Raw genomic sequence first — 23,705 nt, 5'->3', positions numbered from 1 at the left:
AAATCCCCTAGATTCAAGAACTGCGAAGTTTGGTTCACATCTGAAGATGATTGCTAAATTGCCACTGTGTTGTGTTTACATACAAAAAGATAAAGGAAAAGAAGGACATGAAAAGCCCATCAGGCCTAATTCTAGATAGTGTAACCTCATGCATCATCCACCCCAATCACTAGTAATGGTAGATCCTGGGAAAAGCAAATAAAAGGAAGAAAATAATAATGACACATTTCATGAAAAACTCTCTCAATTCCTCCCCAACTCTCTAAGGGAATCACATAAACTGGTTTATCTATGACTGCTAGATGTACTTAATTAATGCAACCTCTCCCCACACCCCCCCCCCCCCCCCCGACATCTACTCCTCAATATGCCCAGTTGTCCTGAGGAATATAGTACTGTACAGGACTCGGAAGGACCATTTTCATTCATCAAGCCAGTCGCAAAGGTCACAGGCTTCACTTTTTTTTAATTTCACAACCATCAATAGCTCTGCCGGACAACATTTTAGAACATTTTACATTTCTATGGCCTCTGAATTTGCTATTCCACATATTCACCGCCAGCTGTGTGAAGAAATTCTCTCTTATCTTTGTATCGCCTTTTCTGATCTAAGCTTGAATGCTTCTTGTCCTAGAGTTTGTGTTAATTTTCAACAAGTTTCTGGAGTTCAGTTTTCTTTTTAATATCTTAAATATTTAAATAATATCACATCTAAGCCACAATTTTTGCCAATTTAAGTATCCCTAGCATGCATAGATTTCTCATGGTGCAGGTACCTAATCCCATTAATTAAGTTAGTTGCCCTTTGTACTTCCTCCAAAGCCAGGATGTCCCCACTGTAGTACTATGCCTCAAACTAATATACAATACTCAAGGTTGGGAGAGATCAATACTTTGTGTAAACTGGTTACTATTTCCTGCAACTTGTGCTCTATCCTAAGACCCCATTTGCCTTTTTCAACACCACTGCACATTGTCCTATTTAAAGGTCTTTTTCACTTAAAAACCCCAGATCCTTTTGCTGTGTCATTCCCATTGGACTCTTTCCATTTATTTTGCATTCCCAATTTTTGCCTGCCTCAGCTTCACAACTTTGCATTCCTTGGCATTAAATAATATCCACTATTTGTTGGCCCACTGTCCAATCCTGTCCGGATCCCTCTGCAGCTGGTCCACTTGTTCCCTACTATTTATAACCCCTCCCAATTTGGAAGTTGGAGAGCTTTGTCACAGTCCCTTGATCCAAATAATGAATATGCATCTATAACAACAATGGCCCCAGAACTGATGGCTGCAGTACTCACTAATCACCTCTTCAATGTTGATACTGCACCCTTAAAAACTACCCTTTGCATCTTTGTGCTCAACTAATTAGTTATCCATTTTCCTGCTATTTCGGACCTTTCCACCATGTCATCTTCTGTGTAGTTGATATAGACGGGCACCTGGACCAAAACCAACTATTCCCCATTAATTTGCAATCATTCTGGTAATAATTTACTTAACTTCACTTAACTATCAATTTGCATTCCTGTCATTTTCTTAGTTTTATCTTATATGATTGTGTTTTTCAGTTATATTTTCCTTTCTGTACATGTATACTATAGTGTAATGTAGCTATGAATGACGGGATAGAAAGAAAATAACTGATAAATTTAAGTTGGAGAAATTCAGTTTTCCAAACTGTTATCATGAGCAGTATCAATAAGGATTTCTGTGCTGGGTTTATAATTTGACTTAAATGAAAAGACCTATTTTAGTAATATACAGCTGAATATGGTTGAATTTGCACAGACCAAATAAATTTAAATCAGAAGAGTAATCTCATAGGCTGAAAATGAATACAGGTCTGACAAGTGCCATGAACATAGGTAACACAACTCATTTGTGAAAAATTTCAGGGCATTTGGGTATATTTATGATGATGGGAACTCTATTCCTGTAAGATTTTCTATAAAATCATCACAAATACAAACATTTTGGACTTTTAAAAAGCTATATGCTTTAGTCTGTGGTCTATCTTAAAGTCCATTTAAATTAAAAAATATTGCTGGAATGCTTACCGTTAGCATTTTGCATAAGTACAATCCTTTTTTTCAGCACCTTTTTAATTAAGTGTATGTTATTGTGATTCTTTAAATGGATTTGGAGATAGCTTAGCGCCTTGAATCTCAGTTCCAAAGTGATGGCCATGGCAATAATAGGGAATGATCAGGTCAATATAAAACAATTAAAAAAACTTGTAAACATAGATTGTTCAGGCTAAATGACAATTCAAATCCTCTTTGATGTTTGGAAATTAACAGGTGGTCCAAAGCAACAGAGGCTACATTTACAATTGGAAGAGTAGGGATGTTTGGCACATGCTTTTATTTTCACTGTAGAATTATGTAGATAAGTGGCAGCCACCACTTTGGCTACATCCATATCAATAAACCCAATGACCATTTTCTAAGCAGCAGTAGCTAGTTTAAAAGTGCAGTTTCTAATGCAATCCATAATTTACATTTTAAGCTAATTTCTTTGCTCTTTAAAACAATTTGAAGCTTAGAATTAAATAGATGCCAGGGAGATAATAAATAATGAAGAGAAATTTAATTGGTACTTGTGACAGAAAAAATGCCCATGTTTTGCTATTGGCATGGATAAAATGAGTTCAAGGATTTTTATTATCCAATTTGTAATTTAACTTGTTATGAAGGTTCTCTATGTTGTTAAAAGTATGTTTTTGTTTTGTACCTTTTATTTATATTGCAGTGAGGGAAGCAATTCTGTGACTTCATAGTATATCGAAGTTATGATATTCCTCTCTATCAATAAGTAAAACAAATTCCAATAGTATTACTGTCTCAATAATCATGTGGTGCAATATCACTTCTGGCCTGATCTTGAGGTCAGCAAATGGGTGTCAGCCATCCATTTGGTACGACACTCCCACTGAGAGAAAAAAACAGTGAACTGAACAAAGTTCACAACATCACCTCAGTTCCATGCTGCATTACAGTCTTATAATGTATTCAAGACTCTTTCATCTTGTATGCAATTTCCCTGAAACATTCAGTGAAATACACAATGGGCAGAGCTTTCAAGTTCAGTGGGGGGTGTAAAACAAGCCAGCCCTTATACTCCTCTCTCAAATTCAATGGCAAAGAAAAGTGGGTGGTGTGCATAATGGGTGGCTGATCTGCTACCGTCTGTTTGGTGCTCTTGTTGAAGTTGATAGTTCTACTTAATATCACTGCTTCTCAAGTAAAACGGTAAATTAATGTCTCAATCTAATTCAATTCCAGGAGGCTATTTGCACCCATTTTCTAAGATCACCACACTGGAAGGGGGTGGGTTGCCAAGAGTGGCTCATTGAAAGAAAAAGAAAATCACTACATTAATATATTATATAGAATAACACTGGCTGAAATACGTTTCAAGGGTGTCATGTCTTGAGGTTCAGACAATATTATTAAACTGCTTGAACTTTTCTGTTATAGCTTATTACATTATCTGTGCCACATGATGTGTTTATTACCTAGTATTCCATATTTAACACATTACAAGATTTTCATTTTTTGTTACATCCAGCATTACATTGGGCTGATTTACTGACTTAGCTGAGTGCACGAGGTAGTAATCTTAAATTTAGTTATTACCCCATTTATGCTGCCAGCATGATTCTACTGTTAAAGCCATATCAGTACGGTATTGCAAATATAAATAGTTTTGGATTCACAATAATGGTCTAAAACTTGCCAATTATTTCTTTGGCTTTATTAATGTGTTTTGTAAAGCAAGCCATGAATTTGAATTAATTTCTATTGTGCATATATTGAAAGAATCAGCCTACTTAAAATTATGAATGGAACCTGCTGATTTGTATGATTGAAAAATGGCCATTTTGTTCCACTTATGGACAAGTAGACAGTTATAATATAAGGTAAAGATTTCTGCTGTGAAGTTACCAAACCAGTCCAGATGCACAACATAAAAGAAATTCTCAAACTGGCATGAAACCAGGTAGTGTTTGGTTGTGTAAATGGGATATGCAATAAAATAAGTGCTCACTACAGAATGGTAGAATGCAGGATTCCCTTGATGGGAATTCCCAATATTGACTGTACTATCAAGAATAGGTACTGATTCAAGAGGAGGTGCTGGGAAGCAGAGGGAATTGGAGGGTGAAGCCACCCTGACTCATCCCTATGAACATCCCAGTGGATGGATCAGAGTGGGATTGGAAGAAGCCATGGAGCAGGTTATTTGTATGATGCAAGACAGGGACAAAAATAACCTTCAAATTCAATTTTCTTTTTTAAATTGATTTCTTTCTCTTTGGATCTACCACACACACATACTTGGGTAGATACACGATAATGTGCAGTAAGTTTCTGGGCCAAAAGGCAGGTGAGCAAATGAAATGTTCCCAAGTCTTTGCTCATTCCATTCTAAGACGTACCTCCTAGATGCTCAGGTTCGAGACCTGCTCCTTTGGCTTTCTTCCTGCAGCACAGATGGGATCATAAGCTCACTGAAGTGATATTGAATACATGTTTTCCACCACTGTCTCTGCCTGTTCCATATTGTGCTGCATCACTCTACTTTCACTAGTTAAATCATTCCTGGTTATTTAAACATCAGAATTGCAAATTTAGAGTAATGGAATGTTTTATACTTTCCTCCCTAGAGGGAAATAGTGATAGAAATGAGGTGAGGTATTTGAGGAAAATAAAAGATAATTTATTGAAAGATAAGAAACTTTTTTTTTTAAGTACTAATATAATGCAATAAGCAATAGAAATCAGAAGATGTATTGCATATCAATAAAGTAATTTCGATTATAAATATTTTTGACATTTCACAGAACAACGGAATCACAGAAAACTTCTTTAAAGAAGGGCCCAGCACTAACTGCTCACTATCCTGGTAAAAATGAGGGCAAAGAACTCAAGGTACTGGTTCAACCTGAGACACAGCACAGGGCACGGTACTTGACGGAAGGTAGCCGTGGCTCTGTGAAAGATCGGACACAACAAGGTTTTCCAACAGTAAAGGTAATTGTTTTCCCTGTGTTTGAAAAGAATTGCTGTAAGTAAAGGGGACATATTTTTAGAATTTGAGCTAAGCCAATTAAAAGCAAATCTAGATAATTCACTGAAGCAAATTCATCATACAAAGTGAATTTGTGCGAATGTTGAAATGCCCCGGAAGGCCAAAGACACAGTAAATTGAGGTGTTTAAAAGAAAAATAGATACTTGGGAAGTAAAGGTATTAAGGTTAATGGAGGAAAAGAAGGGAATTCAGATTGCTCTGATTTGTGCTCTCTCCCACACTTTCTACTAGCGTTGTATATCCAAGTTTACAGATGACACAAAGTTAGGAAGCCCATAAGTTGTGTAGATGGGAGAAGGAAGTTACAATAGAGAAAACTATTGCAGAGTTCAATGTGAGAAAGTATGAGGTTGTCCACTTTGGATCAGAGCAGGAAAAATCGGAAATATTTTCTTAATTGAGAGACTAGGAGGAGCAAAAAGATCTGTGTGTCCAGGTACACAAATCATTAAAAGCTAGTGTTCAGGCACAATATGTAAGCAGAAAGGCTAATGGAATGTTAGAAAGTGGTTAGAATACAAAAGTGAGAAAGTGATGCTGCAGTTGCATAGAGCCTTGGTCAGACCCTATCTGGAATGCTGTGTTCAGTTTGGCACCAAACCTCAGGAAAGATATATTGAGGGAGTACAGTACATATCCACCAGAATAATAAAAGGGCTTAAAGAGTTAAATTATGAGGCCAGATTGCACAAACTTTATTTGTATTCCCTTGTGTATAGAAATTTGAGTGGTAATCTAATAGAGGTGTTTAAATTGATAAAGGAACGGAGTGACTATTTGTCCTAACTCGCGCTTCTGCGCAATTTACAATAATCCTTTTCTGCACATGTGTCGGAACCAGCCCCGAACATCACATTGCCTGCTGAGTCGTGTACTCGTGCTCAACACAAACACCAGCTTCCGTCAGCAAACACATGCTTACCATAAACTGAATTTTGACCTTATGTGCACATTATCTAGGAGTTAGTGTGCCCAAGGTGAACATAAACTTTTTACGTTTGGCGTGCACGCTGAAAACAGTACAGTTTGTCCCCATAACTCCTAACTGATGAATTTGGCAAAAAATAACATGCTGACAGACGATATGGTCAGGCTTGAAACTATTTATTAGTGTTTATCGAGGGTCAGAAATAACACGAAGCAAAATGGATCAATCAGTAAAATGAGCACAGTAGTAGACTAATTGATTTTTCACAAGTTCTTGATAACAGTTCCAAAACAATAAGGGTTCGAAATTGGCTGTCGCCCCAGTTGGTGTGGTAACCTCTCCGGGGCCAGATATTCTGCGCCCGGTACAGAAGTCCCGCCCTGGAAGTGAAATTGGGGTTACCGCCCCTGACATAAATTGGAGTGCAATGTCACGTGCTCCACTTCCTCTTGGGGCGGTATCCGGGGTGCTACTCGGGCGGCATCCGCAGTATAGAATTTTGAGTGGTAATCTAGAAACTCTAGTTTCAACGCCCCTCCCCTTCCGTTAAAGTGGAGGGCTGCTGCGCACTTTGCAGGGCCTCTGATGTCCTCCACTGGGCCACCAGGGCAGCGTGGTGCCGTGGCCGCAGCCCAGCACCCAAACAGAGTGATGGACTGCACAATGGCGGCCCGGACCACGCCACAGAGCAGTAAGACGGGCCGATCAGTGAGTCGGCCAAGATGACAAACCTGTGGCGTGCGGTGCAGCACACCTCCCCTTTAACTTCTGCCCCGGGAGCGGAGGTCGGCCCGGTTCGCGACCTGTGAGGCTGGCGTTGACACCGCTCGCAGAAGCCTCGTGGAGCGCCAGCCAATTTCCACCGCTGCGCGAAAAGGGGTTGCTGCGGGGTGCTAACAGGTCACTGCGCACGCCGATAACGTCATTGCTGGTTGCGTGGCTGCCCAGGGCACTACTAGCATGGCGTGCCACAGCGTTACCATACCAGCGCCTCCGCTAACTCCCGCGCAATTTTGCTGGAGCTGGTAGCGCCCCCCGGAGGTACTAATGGGAGGCGCACAACAGGGGAATTTCGCCCCCCAAAGAGTTCTGAATTCTTAGCATTTCTCTGCAATACCTATTATAACATTAATTAGGTGTATATGATAAGCTTATATGTAAGAGCCTCTCAGTAGCTTCTGGCCCATATTGGAGTACAGCTGAAGAGCGCTGATATGTTTCTCTTCCTTTGAACCAGGCTAGTACTAAGAATGATTAAAATATGTTATTCACAGTTGATCAAAATGATCAAAGTAGATACCAAAGTCACTAGGGATGGACTGAAGATGGATAACGGGCTGCTAATGTTAAATAATTATGTAATTCTGCTGTGCTTTGCATTTTCTTATATTTGCTGAGCAATATCAATAGCTTGGTCCTAAACAAACTTATATGTCTGCTATAACCAGGAGATGCAAATTCTGACAATCCACAAGTGGCTGTTTTTTGTAAAATAAAGCTTATTTTGATGTGCTGTTAGAAATCAAGCATGGGCTGATAAGTGGCAAGTAACATTTACACCACTCGAGTGTCAGGCAACGACCATCTCCTACAAGAGAGCTTTAACCACCACCCCTTGACATTCAACGGCATTACTATTGCTGAGTTCCCCACCATGAACATTTTGGGGATCACCTTTGACCTGAAACACAACTGGACCAGTGCCATGACTACTAGAGCAAGTCAGAGGCTGGGTATTCTGCTGCGGCTGGTTCACCTCCTGTCTCCACAAAGCCTCTTCATCACCTACAATGCATATGTTAGAATTGTGATGGAATACTCCCCAGTTGCATGGCTGGATGCAGCTGCAAAAGCACTTGAGAAGCTCGACAGTATCCAGGACAAAGCAGTCGGTTAGATTGGCACTCCATCTACCATGAGCATACCGTGGCTGCAGTGTATACCCAAGGTTTCTTTGGCAGCATCTCCCAAAGCCATGATCTCTACCGCCTACAAAGATGAGTGCAATGGGTGCATGGAAACACCATCACTTCCAAGTTCCTCTCCAAGTCACACAGCATCCTGACTTGGAAATATATTGCCGTTCCTTCATTGTTGCTGGATCAGAATCTGGAACTCCCCACTTAACGGCATTGTGGTATAAAAACAGAAAATGCTGGAAATCTCAGCGGGCCAGGCAGCATCTGTGGAGAGAGAAACAAAGTTAACGGTTCGGGTCAATGACCCTTTGTCAGAACTGGTGAATGTTCGAAATGAACAGATTCTTAAGGAGCACTGAAAGGAGATGGGGAGGAAAGAACAAAAGAGAAGATCTGTGATAGGGTGGAAGACAGGAGAGATTAGAGAGACAAAAGGGATGATGGGCCAACTTGAGATGGTAATGACAGAAGTTGGAAAGCGATTAGTCTAGATAGGGTGTGAATGGCAGAATAATTGCCAGCTGCCATGGAGAACATTTTTTTTTACATAAGATCGGGGGGGGGGGGGGGGGTGGTTTAAAAAAAAAAGGAGAGCGAGCAAAATTGGGCAGAGGTTATGGTCCAAAGTTGTTGAACTTGATGTTGAGTCCAGAAGGCTGTAAAGTGCCTAAACAAAAGATAAGGTGCTGTTCCTCGAGCTTGCATTGAGCTTCATTGGACAGTGTAGGAGGCCGAGGATGGAGATGTCGGAGTGGGAATGGAGCGGGGAATTAAAGTGACAGGCGACTGGAAGCTCAGGGTCACACTTATGGACTGAACGGAGGTGTTCCGCAAAGCGGTCACCCAATCTGCTTTTGGTTTCCCCAATGAGATCATCACATCATGAGCAGCAAATACGTTATACTCAATTGAAAGATGTACAAATATATCGCTGTTTCACCTGGAAGGAATATTTGCGGCCCTGGACAGTGGGAAGGGAGGGGATAAAAGGGTAGATGTTGCATCTTGGGTTTGTGGCATTGTGGTATTACCTTCACTGCACATACTACTGTTGTTCAAAAGGAAGGTCCACCACCACCTTCTCAAGGGAAACAAGGAGTAGGCAATAAATGCTGCTATTGGGCAGCAAAGCTCACATCTCGAGAATGAATATATAAAAGAAAAATTTGCAGGTTCTGTTTATTTGTTTTGTTATCCTGGAAGTTTATCTATTTTCTAAGGGAAAAGGTTGATTTCAAAATTATAAGAACATTTCATACACTCAGAATGATGCAGCACAGAAGGAAGCCATTTGGCCCATTGTGCCAGTGCCGGTTCTTTGAAAGAGCAATACCATTAGTCCCACTCCCCTGCTCTTTCACACAGCCCTGCAAATTTTTCCCCTTCAAGTACTTATCCAATTCCCTTTTAACAGCTATTATTGAATCTGCTTCCATCACCCTTTCAGGCAGGGCATTCCAAATCTTATCAACTCACTGTAAAAAAGATATTTTCCTCATGCCGCCTCTGGTTCTTTTGCTAGTTACCTTAAATTTGTGTCCTCTGACTACTGACCCCTCTGCCACTGGAAACAGTTTCTCCTTATTTACTGTATCAAAACCCTTCATGATTTTGAGTACCTCTATCAAATCTCCTCTTAACTTTCTCTGCTCTAAGGAGAACAACCCAGTTTCTCCAGTCTCTCCACATAACTGATGTCTTTCATCCCTAGTACCATTCTTGTAAATTTTCCTAAATTGTGGTGCCTAGAATTGTCTACAATATTCCAGTTGGGGCCTAACCAGTGTTTTACAAAGGTTTAGTATAACTTCCTTGCTTTTGTACTCTACGCTTAGAACATAAGAAATAGGAGCAGGAGTAGGCCATACGGCCCTTGAGCCTGCTCCGCCATTTTATACGATCTTGGCTGATCCGATCATGGACTCGAGTCCACTTCCCTGCCCACTCCCCATAACCCCTTATTCCCTTATCGGTTAAGAAACTGTCTTATCTCTGTCTTAAATGTATTCAATGTCCCAGCTTCCACAGCTCTCTGAGGCAACGAGTTCCACAGATTTACAACCCTCTGAGAAAAGAAATTTCTCCTCATGCTTCTATTTATAAAAGCCAAGGATCCCTAATGTCTTTTTAACAGCTTTCTCAACTTGTCCTGCCATCTTCATAGACTTGTGTACCTTCTCCCCCAGGTCTCTCTGTTCCAGCACCACCTTCAAAATTGTACCATTTAGTTTTTATTGCCTCACTTCATTCTTCCTACAAGATGAATCACTTTACATTTCTCTACGTTAAATTTCAGCTCACATATCTCTTCCCATTTCACCAGACTCTCTATGCCCTCCTGGAACCTGTTAAATTCCTCCTCACTATTTACTATATTTCTGAGTTTTGTTTTACCTGCAAACTTTGAAATTATACCCTGTAAACCCAAATCCAGGTCATTAATATATCAAAGATATGTATACCTAACTTAAGTAAAGGTTTAATTTTTGTTAAAATTCCATTTTTAATTTTCCTTGTCATATTGAAGATTTCATATAATAAACTCTTCAATTATTTTCTTTTAGTTGGAAGGTTACAATGAACCAGCAATCCTACAGGTTTTTGTTGGTAATGACTCTGGCCGAGTCAAACCTCATGGTTTTTACCAAGCGTGCAGAGTCACTGGGCGAAATACTACTCCTTGCAAGGAGGTGGATATTGAAGGAACAACTGTGATTGAGGTCAACCTGGATCCTGGAAATAACATGACACTAGCGTAAGTATTTGTTGAGATCGACTGATATCTCTAATTGTATTTTCTGGTAAATGGATCGAACATATTTTTGGTTGTTAAAATTGTGTGAATGTAGGATTTTAATTTTGTGATCCCCTATTATCTCAGTTGGTAAAGACAATGTCCAGTGTGGGGAATTGAACCATAGAGACGAGGGAGATTCCAAATTGAATCTCTGATTTGTGCTGACTGAGCTGATCGCGGGTGCATCAGCAGTGTTGACCAACATGGGGAGGGGAAATATTGGCCAGAATTTCTGTAGGTAATAATGTTGGATGAGGAAGTAACTGGACTTCATTATGCTGCTCTACTGTTGAGTAGCTGCTGGTGTACACTGTCTCGATGCACACATGAAGAACGGTCAGTTGGGCAAAGTATCTAAATGTAAATCGTCATCCAACTGAGTGGGACTGCATTCGCCTGGTTCCATTCTTATCTATCTGATCGTAGTCAGAGAATCACCTGCAATGGCTTCTCTTCCCGCCCCTGCATCATTACCTCTGGTGTTCCCCAAGGATCTTTCCTTGGCCCCCTCCTATTTCTCATCTACATGCTGCTCCTTGGCAACATCATCCAAAAACGCAGCGTTAGTTTTCACATGTACGCTGATGATACCCAGCTCTTCCTCACCACCACTTCTCTCGACCCCTCCTCAGTCTCTAAGTTGTCAGACTGTTTGTCCAACATCCAGTTCTGGATAAGCAGAAATTTTCTCCACTTGAATATTGGGAAGACCGAAGACATTGTTTTTGGTCCCTGCCACAAACTCCGTTCCCTAGCCGCTGACTCCATCCTCTCCCAATTTCTGTCTGAGGCCGAACCAGACAGTTAGCAACCTTGGTGTCATATTTGAACCTAAAATGAGCTTTCGACCACATACCTCAGCTCATCCGCTGCTGAAGCCCTCATCCATGCCTTTTTTACCTCTAGACTTTATTATTGCAACGCACTCTTAGTTAGCCTCCCACATTCTACCCTACGTAAACTAGAGGTCATCCAAAACTCGGCTGCCCATGTCCTAACTTGCACCAAGTCCCGCTCACGCATCACCCCTGTGCTCGCTGACCTACATTGGCTTCTGGTTAAGCTTCGGTTTCAGAATTCACATCCTTATTTTCAAATCCCTCCATGGCCTCGTCTGTCTCTATCTCTGTAATCTCCTCCAGCCCCACAACCCCCCCGCCCCGCCCCCCCTCGAGATGCCTGCGCTCCTCTAATTCTGCCCTCTTGAGCATTCCTGATTATAATCGTTCAACCATTGGTGGCCGTGCCTTCTGTTGCCTAGGTCCCAAGCTCTGGAACTCCCTGCCTAAACCTCTCCACCTTCAAGACGCTCCTTAAAACATATCTCTTTGACCAAGCTTTTGGTCACCTGTGCTAATTTCTACTTATGCAGCTCAGTGTCAAATTTTTAATCTCACAATACTCCTGTGAAGTGCCTTGTGACGTTTCACTATGTTAAAGGCGCTATATAAATACAAGTTGTTGTTGTAATAACCCTTCCGACGAAGTGGAGCAAAATGAGATGCCACCTCGCACAAGTGTTCCCAAAATGGAGTACATTAGGAGAGATCAATAAATCTATTAAATTGTGTTCCAAATGTAAATTAAAAGTGAAATTAAATATTGTAGTTTTCATTTCACAGAACTAGCTACAAGCTTAAGCTTCAGTAATTTAATCTCTTGAGAGTTCAGGTTCGTGAGTCTCTGGTGAATTAATCATTTATTGATGCAGCAAAGCTAATATGTAGAACCTTAAGCAACTGTGCTGAGTTTAAGATTGTATGTGGCTAGTATATGGTCGGGTGACTGAACGTGTTCAGTACTGCCACCAAGTGTAATGTCAGCATGTTCCACCCACACCCTTTGATAAATGCAAAGTACTTGGTAGAGCAACAGAAACAGAATGTGGCTCGGATGATTGAGCGTTTTCATCTGTGTTGAATCCTAAGCTGAAAATGTGTTCATCAGTTTGGACTTTTTATGGTTCTTTGTAGGGTGCTTGTTAAGGAAGATCTATATTATGCACTGTATCAGTGATCGCATTGCTATATGGAAGGTGTGTAAAATTTGATTGGAATGTAGGACACAGACAATATTTATGACTGTTTCAGGAAAAAACAAACTGCAATCCTCTCCATTCCATTTCAATTTGATCACGTGCATTTCATTTCAATTTAATTACTATACAGTTTAATGATAGGTTGTGGAACAATTTCTTGCATATTGTTTAAACTCCTTAATGTACCAGGTGACATGATACTTAAGTTTTCAGTTGGTAAGAATTCAACAAATTAATTAAATTAACGATACTATTTAAAAAAAAAACTACCTTTACTAATGCAAGTTGTTGCTGATGAAAATATTTGTATAGTGCTGGCTTGATTCGTGAGACCGCAGCAGCAACTCTGTGCTATTAATCCAGTGGAGTTTGGTGAACCAGTTTAAGACCGGGACCGATGAGTTTGCCTTGTCCTTTGGAATCTGTGAAGTTTTTGGCAACCCATTTTGGGCAGTTCTGTATTTTGCAATCCGTATTTGCCTTCCACAATTTATCTTTCAAATTGCAGCAGTAAAACTATTACTCTCAGGTGTAAAGTTTTAAACTATTTCATTTCACAATGACAATTGATAAGGAAACCTTAGCCACATAAGATTCAATTTTAGTCTGAAGTGCATTTTCTGTTCTTGAGATGTGTGCGATATCTGAAAGGCAGCAATTACAGCCCATGCTGAGTCGCCCTGAGGGCATTCAGAGTCAATCATGTAGTGTGGGACTGGAGTCACGTAGGCCAGGGTGGAGGTTCTGTTCTCCAAAGTATATTAGTGAGCCAGTTGGGCTTTTATGACAATCCAGAAAGCTTTTCATAGTTGTTCACTGGTGGGATTCAAACTCAAAGGGCGCGATTTTTCCTACCTGGTCGGGAGCGAGGCATGCTCCCGTCTTCATCTGGCTCTCCAAGTGATTTTCCGTTGATGGGGTTTGTTATGCCCACCCTGCAAGCTTCCCGGCCAATTAAAAGGAAGCAGGTCTGATCATGTCATTTAATGGCGTGTCATCAGCAGGTTTCCTTAACGGGACCATGCCCACATACATTTTGACAGTTGTGCTGTCAGTGTTCTGCAGCATTGAAGTGCTGCAAACACTGACAATCTTCCCTAGATGTGGGGGAGGTGCCAGAGGTTTGGAAAGTGGCAAATGTGACCACCTTGTTCAAGAAAGGATGTAAGGACATTCTTAGTAACTACAGGCCGGTCAGTTTAACATCAGTGGTGGGCAAGGTTTTAGAAATAATAATCGAGGAAAAAACTAATAGGCACTTGGAGAGGTTTAAGTTAATTAAGGAGAGTCAGCACGGATTTGTAAAAGGCAGATTGTGTTTGACTAATCGAATTGAATTTTTTGATGGAAGTAACAGAGAGGGTTGATGAAGGGAATGCAGTGGATGTTGTCTATGTGGATTTTAGGAAGGCATTTGACAAAGTGCCACATAAAAGGCTGGTTAACACAATTGAGACTCATGGAATAGGAGGGTCAGTGTCAGCTTGGATAAGAAATTGGCTCAAGGACAAAACAGCGAGTCGTGGTGAATGGTTGTTTTTCAGACTGGAGGATGGTGGACAGTGGTGTTCCCCGGGGGTTAGTGCTAGGACCACTGCTTTTTTTGATATATATAAATACTTACATATTGGATTACAGAGTAAAGTTTCAAAATTTGCTGATGATACCAAACTTGGAGGTGTGGCAAACAGTGACAATGATACCAATTGACTGCAACAGGACGTAGATAGGCAGACAAGTAGCAGATGGAATTTAATAGAAAATTGTGAGGTAATGCATTTTGGCAAAAGGGATAGGAAGAGGCAATATAGACTTAATGGCAAAGTTCTAAAGAGTGTGCAGGGACAGAGGAACCTGGGGGTCCATGTGCATAGATCTTTGAAGGTGGCAGGACATATTGAGAGAGTAGTTAGCAAAGCATATGGGATCCTGGGCTTCACAAATAGAGGTATTGAGTACAAGAGCAGGGAAGTTATGCTGAACCTTTATAAAGCTCTGGTTAGGCCACAACTGGAGTATTGTGTCCAGTTCTGGTCACCACTCTTTGGGAAGGATGTGAAGATTCTTGAGCGGGTGCAGAGGGAATTTACCAGAATGGTTCTAGCGATGAGGGGTTTTAGCTACAAGGTTAGGTTGGAGAAGCTGGGGTTGTTCTCCTTTGAGCAAAGGAGGTTTAGGGGAGATTTAATAGAGGTGTACAAGATTAGAGCAGTGTGGAGGCCTCTGACCTGCATGAGAACACCAGCGGCAGGTCGGGGCCATAAAAAGAGCAGTGAGCGTCCTAGGGAGCAGCGTGGAAGCCACTACAAGGTACAGCACAAGCTGGTGCAGGAGGGCAACGGCAGCGAAGAGGCACATCAGCGAGGTCCAGGTCGGTGATTGGAGCATGTGCAGATGCAGCAGGAGCGGCGAGGTCGAGGCGAAGGAGCGGCAAGAGACTGTGGAGGAATGTGGTCGGGGCCCGGGGAGGCGTGAGTTCGGGGCCAGGGGAGGCGTGAGTTCGGGGCCAGGGGCCCAGGGGCAGCATCGGCCAGCCCACACTGCGATATGTGTGCGCACTAGGTCCATGCAGCAGAGCAGGTCTCCAGTTGTCTTGGGTAATCCTGACCACTGGACCAAGACCTAGCTCTGTTAAGTCCGTGTGGTGGTTGGTGTGCAATGGCACACGTTAAAAAAAATCCACGCACAGGCATCTTCCACCCTTGAGGATGTAGTTCGGGTATTTCATTCGAAAAACCTGTGAACTCATCCTTTCTTTTGGCATGGAAGCAAGTCATCCTCGTTCGAGAGACTGCCTATGATGGTGACAGGTTTACATAAGGTAGTCAAAGAAAAGCTGTTCCCATTAGCTGATGGTACAAGGACTAGGGGATACAGATTTAAGGTTTTGGGCAAGAGATACAGAGGGGATGTGAGGAAGAACTTTTTGCACAGTGAGTAGTAATGACCTAGAACTCGCTGTCGACGAGGGTGGTGGAAACGGAGACGATCAATGATTTCAGAAGGAAATTGGATAGGCACTTGAGGGAAATTATCTTGCAGGGCTACAGGAATAGAGCAGGGGAATGGGACTGACTGGATTGCTCTGCAGAGAGCCAGCTAGGCCTCGATGGACCGAATGGCATTCTTCTTTGCCGTTATGACTCTAAATACTGCACAAAGGTGCACATCTGCACCCAGGCTCTCCCTCCATCCACCATATGCATATGGAGGGAGTCACAGCACACAGGGAGGTTCTCTTTTCCAATGGGCGGAAAAGACCACCCCAGGGCACCAACGCAGCCTGGTTGCACGTTGCACAGGAAGGCACAAGCAGGGATGTCGTCCGGAGGACCTGGCTGCAGTGGCGCAAACCTTTCAGTGACCTCAGTAGATCATAAAATGTTACTGCAAAGCCACACCCAACCTCACCCTGCTGTGCCACTCATCACATCCCCATCACTCTGCCCTACTCTACTCCTCCACATCCTCACTCACACCAACTTACCTTGTACCTCCACTCATACCACTCTCTATTTACATTATCACACCCCCATCTCACTAGCTACCCTTCACACACACTCATCCTTGTCCAATCATACCAACTAACAACACACAAGGGTACATACTTGGGTCTTTTCGCAGTGTTCATGTAGAGTTTCTGCAAATGTATTGTCAAACATTGAAATCTTTATTTTGAACACTTTGCATTCTTGGACAGATGTGTGTGCACCTTTGGAAGTGGTGTGAATGGTGAGACATAAGGATACCCCCTGCAATGGTGATGAGTGTGAACGGAATGGCTTGGTCATTGCAGGGATGCTTTATGGTGCTGGTGTGGGGTGGAGCCAATCTGGCTAATCATGTGGGAGCCAGGGTGTACAGCAACATGTGAAGTAAATGTGGCCATGGTGAAGCCATCCATGACGTCCCAGGCAGCAATGTGGTCAAATGCTGATACCCTGTGCAGCATCAGGTGATTGCGGAGAAGGTTTGTGTTGTTGTTGGTGATGCTGGTGTGCCCAGGGATGTTGGTGTTGGGGCTGATTGTGATGGGATACTGAGGACCAAGGTGAGATTTTTTTCAGGGGCACCGATGCTGATGGAATAAATGTCAGCTGAAGTTGAGATGACAGAAGCGATCTGTCAATGGTGAGAGAGGTTGCTCCAAGGAGGTGACACTGGAAAGAGAGTTCACTGCAAACACTTCAAACCTCCATAAAGCTGAAAAGCATATTCCCATTCCTGAAGGCTCCAGCTTTTTTGATTGGAAATTGAACTGCTGTGAAATGGTAGCATTTATACCACTTCTGCAGCTGTCAACCAGTCAAACCAATCCAGAGTTGTTGAGAACCCGACACACTTACCTGACGTGATGTCCGAGGGACGGGAACCTCGTAAAATAAACTTGGATAAATCCTTTGGACCTGGTAAAATGCTGCTTAAATAGCTTAAACGGTTTCTTAACTAGCAAGTTGCCTGACATGTCGCTTAATGCCGGGTCTGCAATCCACAGGCAGAGCCGGCATTTTGTAAATTCACAAGGACACGGGTTCGGAGCGGATTTCCGCCCCACTGTCAATCACGGCCATTTTGACAGCGGGCCTGCCTCCAAACTCGCACTCGCAGGACTGGTAAGATTCCAGCCATAACCTCTAGGTGCCAGTCTAGTACGATAACCAATAGGCTACTGTACATTGACACTGGTGTTACACAGACAGCCAAGCTGAGATTGGAACATGTGGTGAATTACATAAGAGAAGATACATTCTTCTATAACATGTTATATGTTCATCAAGGTGAAGTGATGCCTATGGTGAGGAATAAATTATTTTTTGCCCGTTTTTTCGCACCTTGGCCGGAATTTTCCGTGGTGGTAGCGGGCGCGATCGATGGCAGGTCGGGTGGGAAAGTTGTTAATTTTGATACCGGATCGGGAACCGCTGTCATCCCGTTCCCAGGCGCGTCTGTCATCACGGAGCCGACCTGATCGGTAGCGGCGGGCGACCTAATTGAAATCATTATCAGGTAGTTTACAGGCAGTTAGGAGCCTTTTTCCACTTATTTTTGAACTTTCCCTGCATGGACACGGGAGTCACGCAACTCGGGAGCCATGTCTGTCAACCTGAGGTGGGAGTTTAGTGGCCATTGCTCCAGCTGATTACTTGACAGCATCAAATGTATAGTAAAAGCTCCCACCTGACAGATCATCACTTTCCTCAGGCAGAAGCTGTTGCTAAGTCCATTTCCAGCACAGATTCTGCAGGCTGCGTGTTTCCAGCAAAGTCTCCATCCAGTGTCACCTCATTGGAAGAACTCTCTCACCATTGACAGACTGCTTCTGTCATCTGTACTTCACCTGCCATCTATTCCATCAACATGGGTGCTGTTTATAATGTCTCACCTTGGTCCTCAGAATCGGACCACGATGAGCTCCAACACCAGCAGCACCAGGCACACCAGCAGCACCACCAATAACACCAATCTTCTCCGCAATCACCAGATGCGCCTCAGGACAGAGGGCATCAGCACCTGAGCACATTGCTGCCCAGGACGTCAGGGATGGCCTCATTATGGCCAGATTTAGTTAACTTTACGCCCCATATGGCACCCATATGGCTGCTACATGATGCGCCAGGTTGGCTCCACCCCACACCAACACCATAAAGCATCCCTACAATGCCCAAGCCATTCCTTTCACACTTATCACGTTTGCAGGGGGTACTGTTATGTCTCACCATTCACTGCAACTCACTAAGCCACTTCCAAAGGTGCACACAAATCTGTCCAAGACTGGAAAGTGTTGAAAATAAAGATTTCAATGTTTGACAACACATTAACAGAAACTTTATATAAACATTGGATAAAACATCTTAAGTGGCTACCCTTATGTGTTGTTAGTTGTTATGATTGCACTAGGATGAGGGTGAGTGAGAGGGGTGGCTAGTGAGATGGGGATGTGATCATGTAGATAGAGAGAGATGGATCAGTGGAGGTCCAAGGTATGTTGGTGTGAGTAAGGATGTGCAGGAATAGGGTAGGGAAGGCAGAGTGCTGGAGATGTGATGACAGGTATAGCAGGATGAAGTCAAGTGTAGCTTTGTACTAAAGTTTCCTGATCTGATGAGATAATTGAAATGTTTGCGGCACTGCACCCAGGTGCTCCTGAACATATCCCTGCTTGTGACCTCCTCTGCAATCTTCAACCAGGCTGTTTTGGTCTCCGGGGGATGTCTCTTCCGCCCATCGGCAGGGAAGGGGACCTCCCTGCGTGCGCGGACTCTCTCCATAAGCATATGAAGGGAGTCATCGGATAATCTGGGTGCAGCCCTCTGCCTCTGTGCAGTCATTGTCAGTGTTGACCACACTTGCTCAGCTCCGCTGGGCAGGCCACATAGTTCGCATGCCAGTCACGAGACTCCCAAAGCAAGCGCTCTACTCGGAACTCCTTCATATGAACATAAGACTCCTCGAGCCTGTTCCGCCATGAGACAAAGGTGGGCAGAGGACACCCTCAAAGCCTCCCTGATAAAGTGCAACATCCCCACTGACACCTGGGAGTTCCTGGCCAAAGACCACCCAAAGTGGAGGAAGTGCATCCGGGAGGGCGCTGAGCACCTCAAGTCTCGTCGCCGAGAGCATGCAGAAATCAAGTGGAAAGAGCGTGCGGCAAACCAGTCCCACCCACCGACTATCTGTCCCACCTGTGACGGGGACTGTGGTTCTCGTATTGGACTGTTCAGCCACCTAAGGACTCATTTTTAGAGTGGAAGTAACTGCCGAGGGACTGCCTATGATGATGATGATTGCAGTACTCCAGTGTTGTAATACACTGACAGTACTATGTTAGATGAAACTTCAAATGTAATGTGGCCATGGAACCTTTAAAGATGCCAGCGGAAAACACGTCATGAATGAGGTTACCAGACCCGCTCCATCTTAATTGGGCCGGGTAACGCGTTAGCGGGCTTAATGGGACCTATTAAGTTAAGTTCATTTTCAATAGCAGGATGGAGCTGCTGCTGAAACCTTTATACATGCCTTTGCCACCGTCAGTCTTGGCTAATCTAATGCTTTCCTTGCTGCCTTGCTGTTCTTTACTCTCCATAGACTCCAACTTGTCAAAAACCCTACCACGTGTATCCTGTCCCACACTATTCTTTTTGCCCATCACTCCAATCCTTGCTCATTTGTACTTGCTCCCTAGGCCACAACACATTACATTTCTTGTTCTTGTCTATAAATCCTTCCATGGTCTAGTCCCAGCCTATCTCCTTCAGCCCTAAATCCTCTCACAAATGCTCTATTCCTCTACCTCTGACTTTTTGTACTTCACCTTACCTCTTTGCTCCACCATAGGTGGCAATTAGTCCAAGTCTCTGACACTCCTTCCCCAACCCGCTCACCTCTAACTGCACCTTTCTAAACCTCCTCAAAACCTACCTCTTTAATCAAGCTGTCAACCATCCTTCCTAATCACTCCCTTCCTAGTGCAGGGCTTGTTTTCCCTACATCTATTTATGAAGTGACTTGGAATATTCTTTATGTTAAAGGACCAAGATTTTTGTTGTTCAGGGTCAGGGGAAGAAGAGTGCCAGCTTGAACTGGGAGACTTTCATGAGATTACTGTTTTAAATTCTTATCTGTACTTTTGTCTTTGTAGGGTTGATTGCGTGGGAATTCTAAAACTTAGGAACGCTGATGTTGAAGCACGAATTGGCATTGCAGGATCGAAGAAGAAAAGTACCCGTGCACGGTTGGTGTTCCGAGTGAATATTGTTCGTGCTGATGGGTCCACTTTAACTCTGCAGACACCTTCATTATCCATCCTATGCAGTGAGTAATATTTTCTTTCAAAGTACAGGTTTGTTTTGGTTAGCCACAGGCAGAAGCCATCACCATGCTTAGGAATCTCTGATCTCTGTACTAAGGTATTGAGACATTCACATACAGTTTCTGTTTGCTCACCTATAGAGCTGGATTTTGCCAGCGTTCGGGGGTGGGTCCACTGTCAAACTCTAAAGGATTGACAGCGGGGTGGTATCCCGCTCTGAATCCACCTCCGTGTAAGTTTAACAAGTGCCAGCTCTGCCTGCGCTTTACAGACCCGGCACTAAGTGGCGGGTGAGCCATTTGAAATAGTTAAGAGGGTGTTTAAAGGTAGTTGAACAACATTTATCACCTACTAATCACTGTTCCAACTTTTTCACGAGGTTCTTGTCGCTTGGGGATCATGACAGGTAAGCAGGTCGGGTTTTCAACAAATCTCCATTGCTTTGAATAGGTGACAGCTGCAAAAATAGTGGTATAAAAGCTACCATTTCACAGCTGTTCAGTTTCCAGTGTTAGAAGCTGGAACCTTCAGGATTTGGAATACACCTTTCAGCTTTAGGAAGGTTGGAAGTGGTTGGATTAAACTATACCCAGTGTCACCTCCTTGGAGCAACCTCTCTCACCATTGACAGATTGCTTCCGTCATCTCAACTTCAGCTGCCATTTATTCCAGCAGCATCGGTGCGCTTGAAAACATCTCACCTTGGTCCTTAGTATCCCACCACAATCATCCCCAACACCAACATCACCAGGCATACCAGCATCACCAAAAACACCAACCTTCTCCGCAATCACCTGATGCTGCACAGGACACGTGGCATCAGCACTTGACCACGTTGCTGCCTGGGAGCCAGGGATGGCCTCACTATGGCCACATTTACTTTATTTGATACTTTAAACCCTGGCTGCCAGATGATGCGCACGGTTGGCACCAGCCCATTCCAACACCATTAAGCATCCCTACAATGCCCAAGCCATTCCTTTCACACTCATCACCATTGCGGGGGATACCCTTATGTCTCACCATTCATTACAACTCACTAAGCCACTTCCAAAGGAATGCATAAATCTGTCCAAGAAGGCAAAGTGTTGAAAATAAAGATTTCAATGTTTGACAACACATTAACAGAAACTTGACATTAACATTGGCTAAAATACCCAAGTGCTTACCCTTGTGTGTTGTTAGTTGATATGATTGGACAAGGATGAAGGTGAGTGTGAGGGGTGGTAAGTGAAATGGGGAAGTGATAATGTAGATATAGAGAGAGGGTTGGGTGGAGGAGTAAGGTAAGTTGGAGGTGCAGGCGTAGATAGGGAATGCAGACTAATGGGGATGTGATGAGTGGCATAGCAGGATGAAGGTGAGTGTAGCTTTGCTGTAACTTTTCATGATCTACTGAGATTATTGAAAGGTTTTCGCCTCTGCAACCATGTACTCCTGACGAAATCCTTGCTTGTGCCTCCTGCACAGTGTGCTACCAGACTGTGTTGGTATCCTAGGAGGGTCTCTTCTGCCCATGGGAAGGGAAGAGAACCTCCCTGCATGCTGTAACTTCCTCCATAAGCATATGGAGGGAGTCATGGGAGAGCCTGGGTGCAGCTGTGCACCCTTGTGCAGTACTTCTCAGTGTTTGTAGCACCTCAATGCTGCAGAACACTGCCAGCACAACTGTCAAAATGAATGTGCACATGGTCCCTTCAAGGAAATCGGCTGATGATGCATCATCAAATGATAAGAAAACATAAGAATTAGGAACAGGAATAGGCCATCTAGCCCCTCGAGCCTGCTCCGCCATTCAAAAAGATCATGGCTGATTTGGCCGTGGACTCAGCTCCACTTACCTGCCCGCTCCCCATAACCCTTAATTCCCTTATTGGTTAAAAATCTATCTATCTGTGATTTGAATACATTCAATGAGCTAGCTTCAACTGCTTCCTTGGGCAGAAAATTCCACAGATTCACAACCCTCTGGGAGAAGAAATTCCTTCTCAACTCGGTTTTAAATTGGCTCCCCCGTATTTTGAGGCTGTGCCCCCTAGTTCTAGTCTCCCCGACCAGTGGAAACAACCTCTCTGCCTTTGTATTGTCTATCCCTTTCATGATTTTAAATGTTTCTATAAGATGACCCCTCATCCTTCTGAACTCCAACGAGTAAAGACCCAATCTACTCAATTTATCATCATAAGGTAACCCCCTCATCTCCGGAATCAGCCTAGTGAATCATCTCACCCCCTCCAAAGCTAGTATACCCTTCCTTAAGTAAGGTGACCAAAACTGCACGCAGTACTCCAAGTGCGGCCTCACCAATACTCTGTACAGTTGCAGCAGGACCTCCCTGCTTTTGTACTCCATCCCTCTCGCAATGAAGGCCAACATTCCATTCGCCTTCCTGATTACCTGCTGCACCTGCAAACTAACTTTTTGGGATTCATGCACAAGGACCCCCAGGTCCCTCTGCACCGCAGCATGTTGTAATTTCTTCCCATTCAAATAATATTCCCTTTTACTGTTTTTTTTCCAAGGTGGATGACCTCACATTTTCCGACATTGTATTCCATCTGGCAAACCTTAGCCCATTCACTTAACCTATCTAAATCTCTTTGCAGCCTCTCTGTGTCCTCTACACAACCTGTTTTCCCACTAATCTTTGTGTCATCTGCAAATTTTGTTACACTACACTCTGTCCCCTCTTCCAGATCATCTAGGTATATTGTAAACAGTTGTGGTTCCAGCACCGATCCCTGTGGCACACCACTATCCACCGATTGCCAACCTGAAAAGGACCCATTTATCCCAACTCTCTGTTTTCTGTTAGTTAGCCAATTTTCTATCCATGCTAATACATTTCCTCTGACTCCGCGTACCTTTATCTTCTGCAGTAACCTTTTGTGTGGCACCTTATCGAATGCCTTTTGGAAATCTAAATACACCACATCCATCGGTACACCTCTAGCCACCCTGCTCGTTATATCCTCAAAGAATTCCAGTAAATTAGTTAAACATGATTTCCCCTTCATGAATCCATGTTGCGTCTGCTTGATTGCACTATTCCTATCTAGATGTCCCGCTATTTCTTCCTTAATGATAGCTTCAAGCATTTTCCCCACTA

The 23,705-nt window shown here is 43.4% G+C and overlaps 1 protein-coding gene across 3 annotated transcripts in view; it reads left to right on the top strand.

The window, feature by feature from the left end:
- The window catches only part of nfat5b (nuclear factor of activated T cells 5b), a 218,769-nt gene that overhangs the window by 139,510 nt on the left and 55,554 nt on the right, over positions 1 to 23,705 (top strand). For all 3 annotated transcript variants that reach the window (XM_070898205.1, XM_070898206.1, XM_070898207.1), the window contains 3 exons: positions 4,853 to 5,042; positions 10,513 to 10,703; positions 20,426 to 20,598. In XM_070898205.1, coding sequence (XP_070754306.1) covers positions 4,853 to 5,042; positions 10,513 to 10,703; positions 20,426 to 20,598 — 554 coding nt within the window. The remainder of the gene's footprint in view (positions 1 to 4,852; positions 5,043 to 10,512; positions 10,704 to 20,425; positions 20,599 to 23,705) is intronic.

This window comes from Pristiophorus japonicus, chromosome 13 (genome assembly GCF_044704955.1).
Source record: "Pristiophorus japonicus isolate sPriJap1 chromosome 13, sPriJap1.hap1, whole genome shotgun sequence".
NCBI classification, from domain to species: domain Eukaryota; kingdom Metazoa; phylum Chordata; class Chondrichthyes; family Pristiophoridae; genus Pristiophorus; species Pristiophorus japonicus.
Note: the sequence above shows the minus strand (reverse complement) of the source record. Positions and strands in the feature narration are given on the sequence as shown.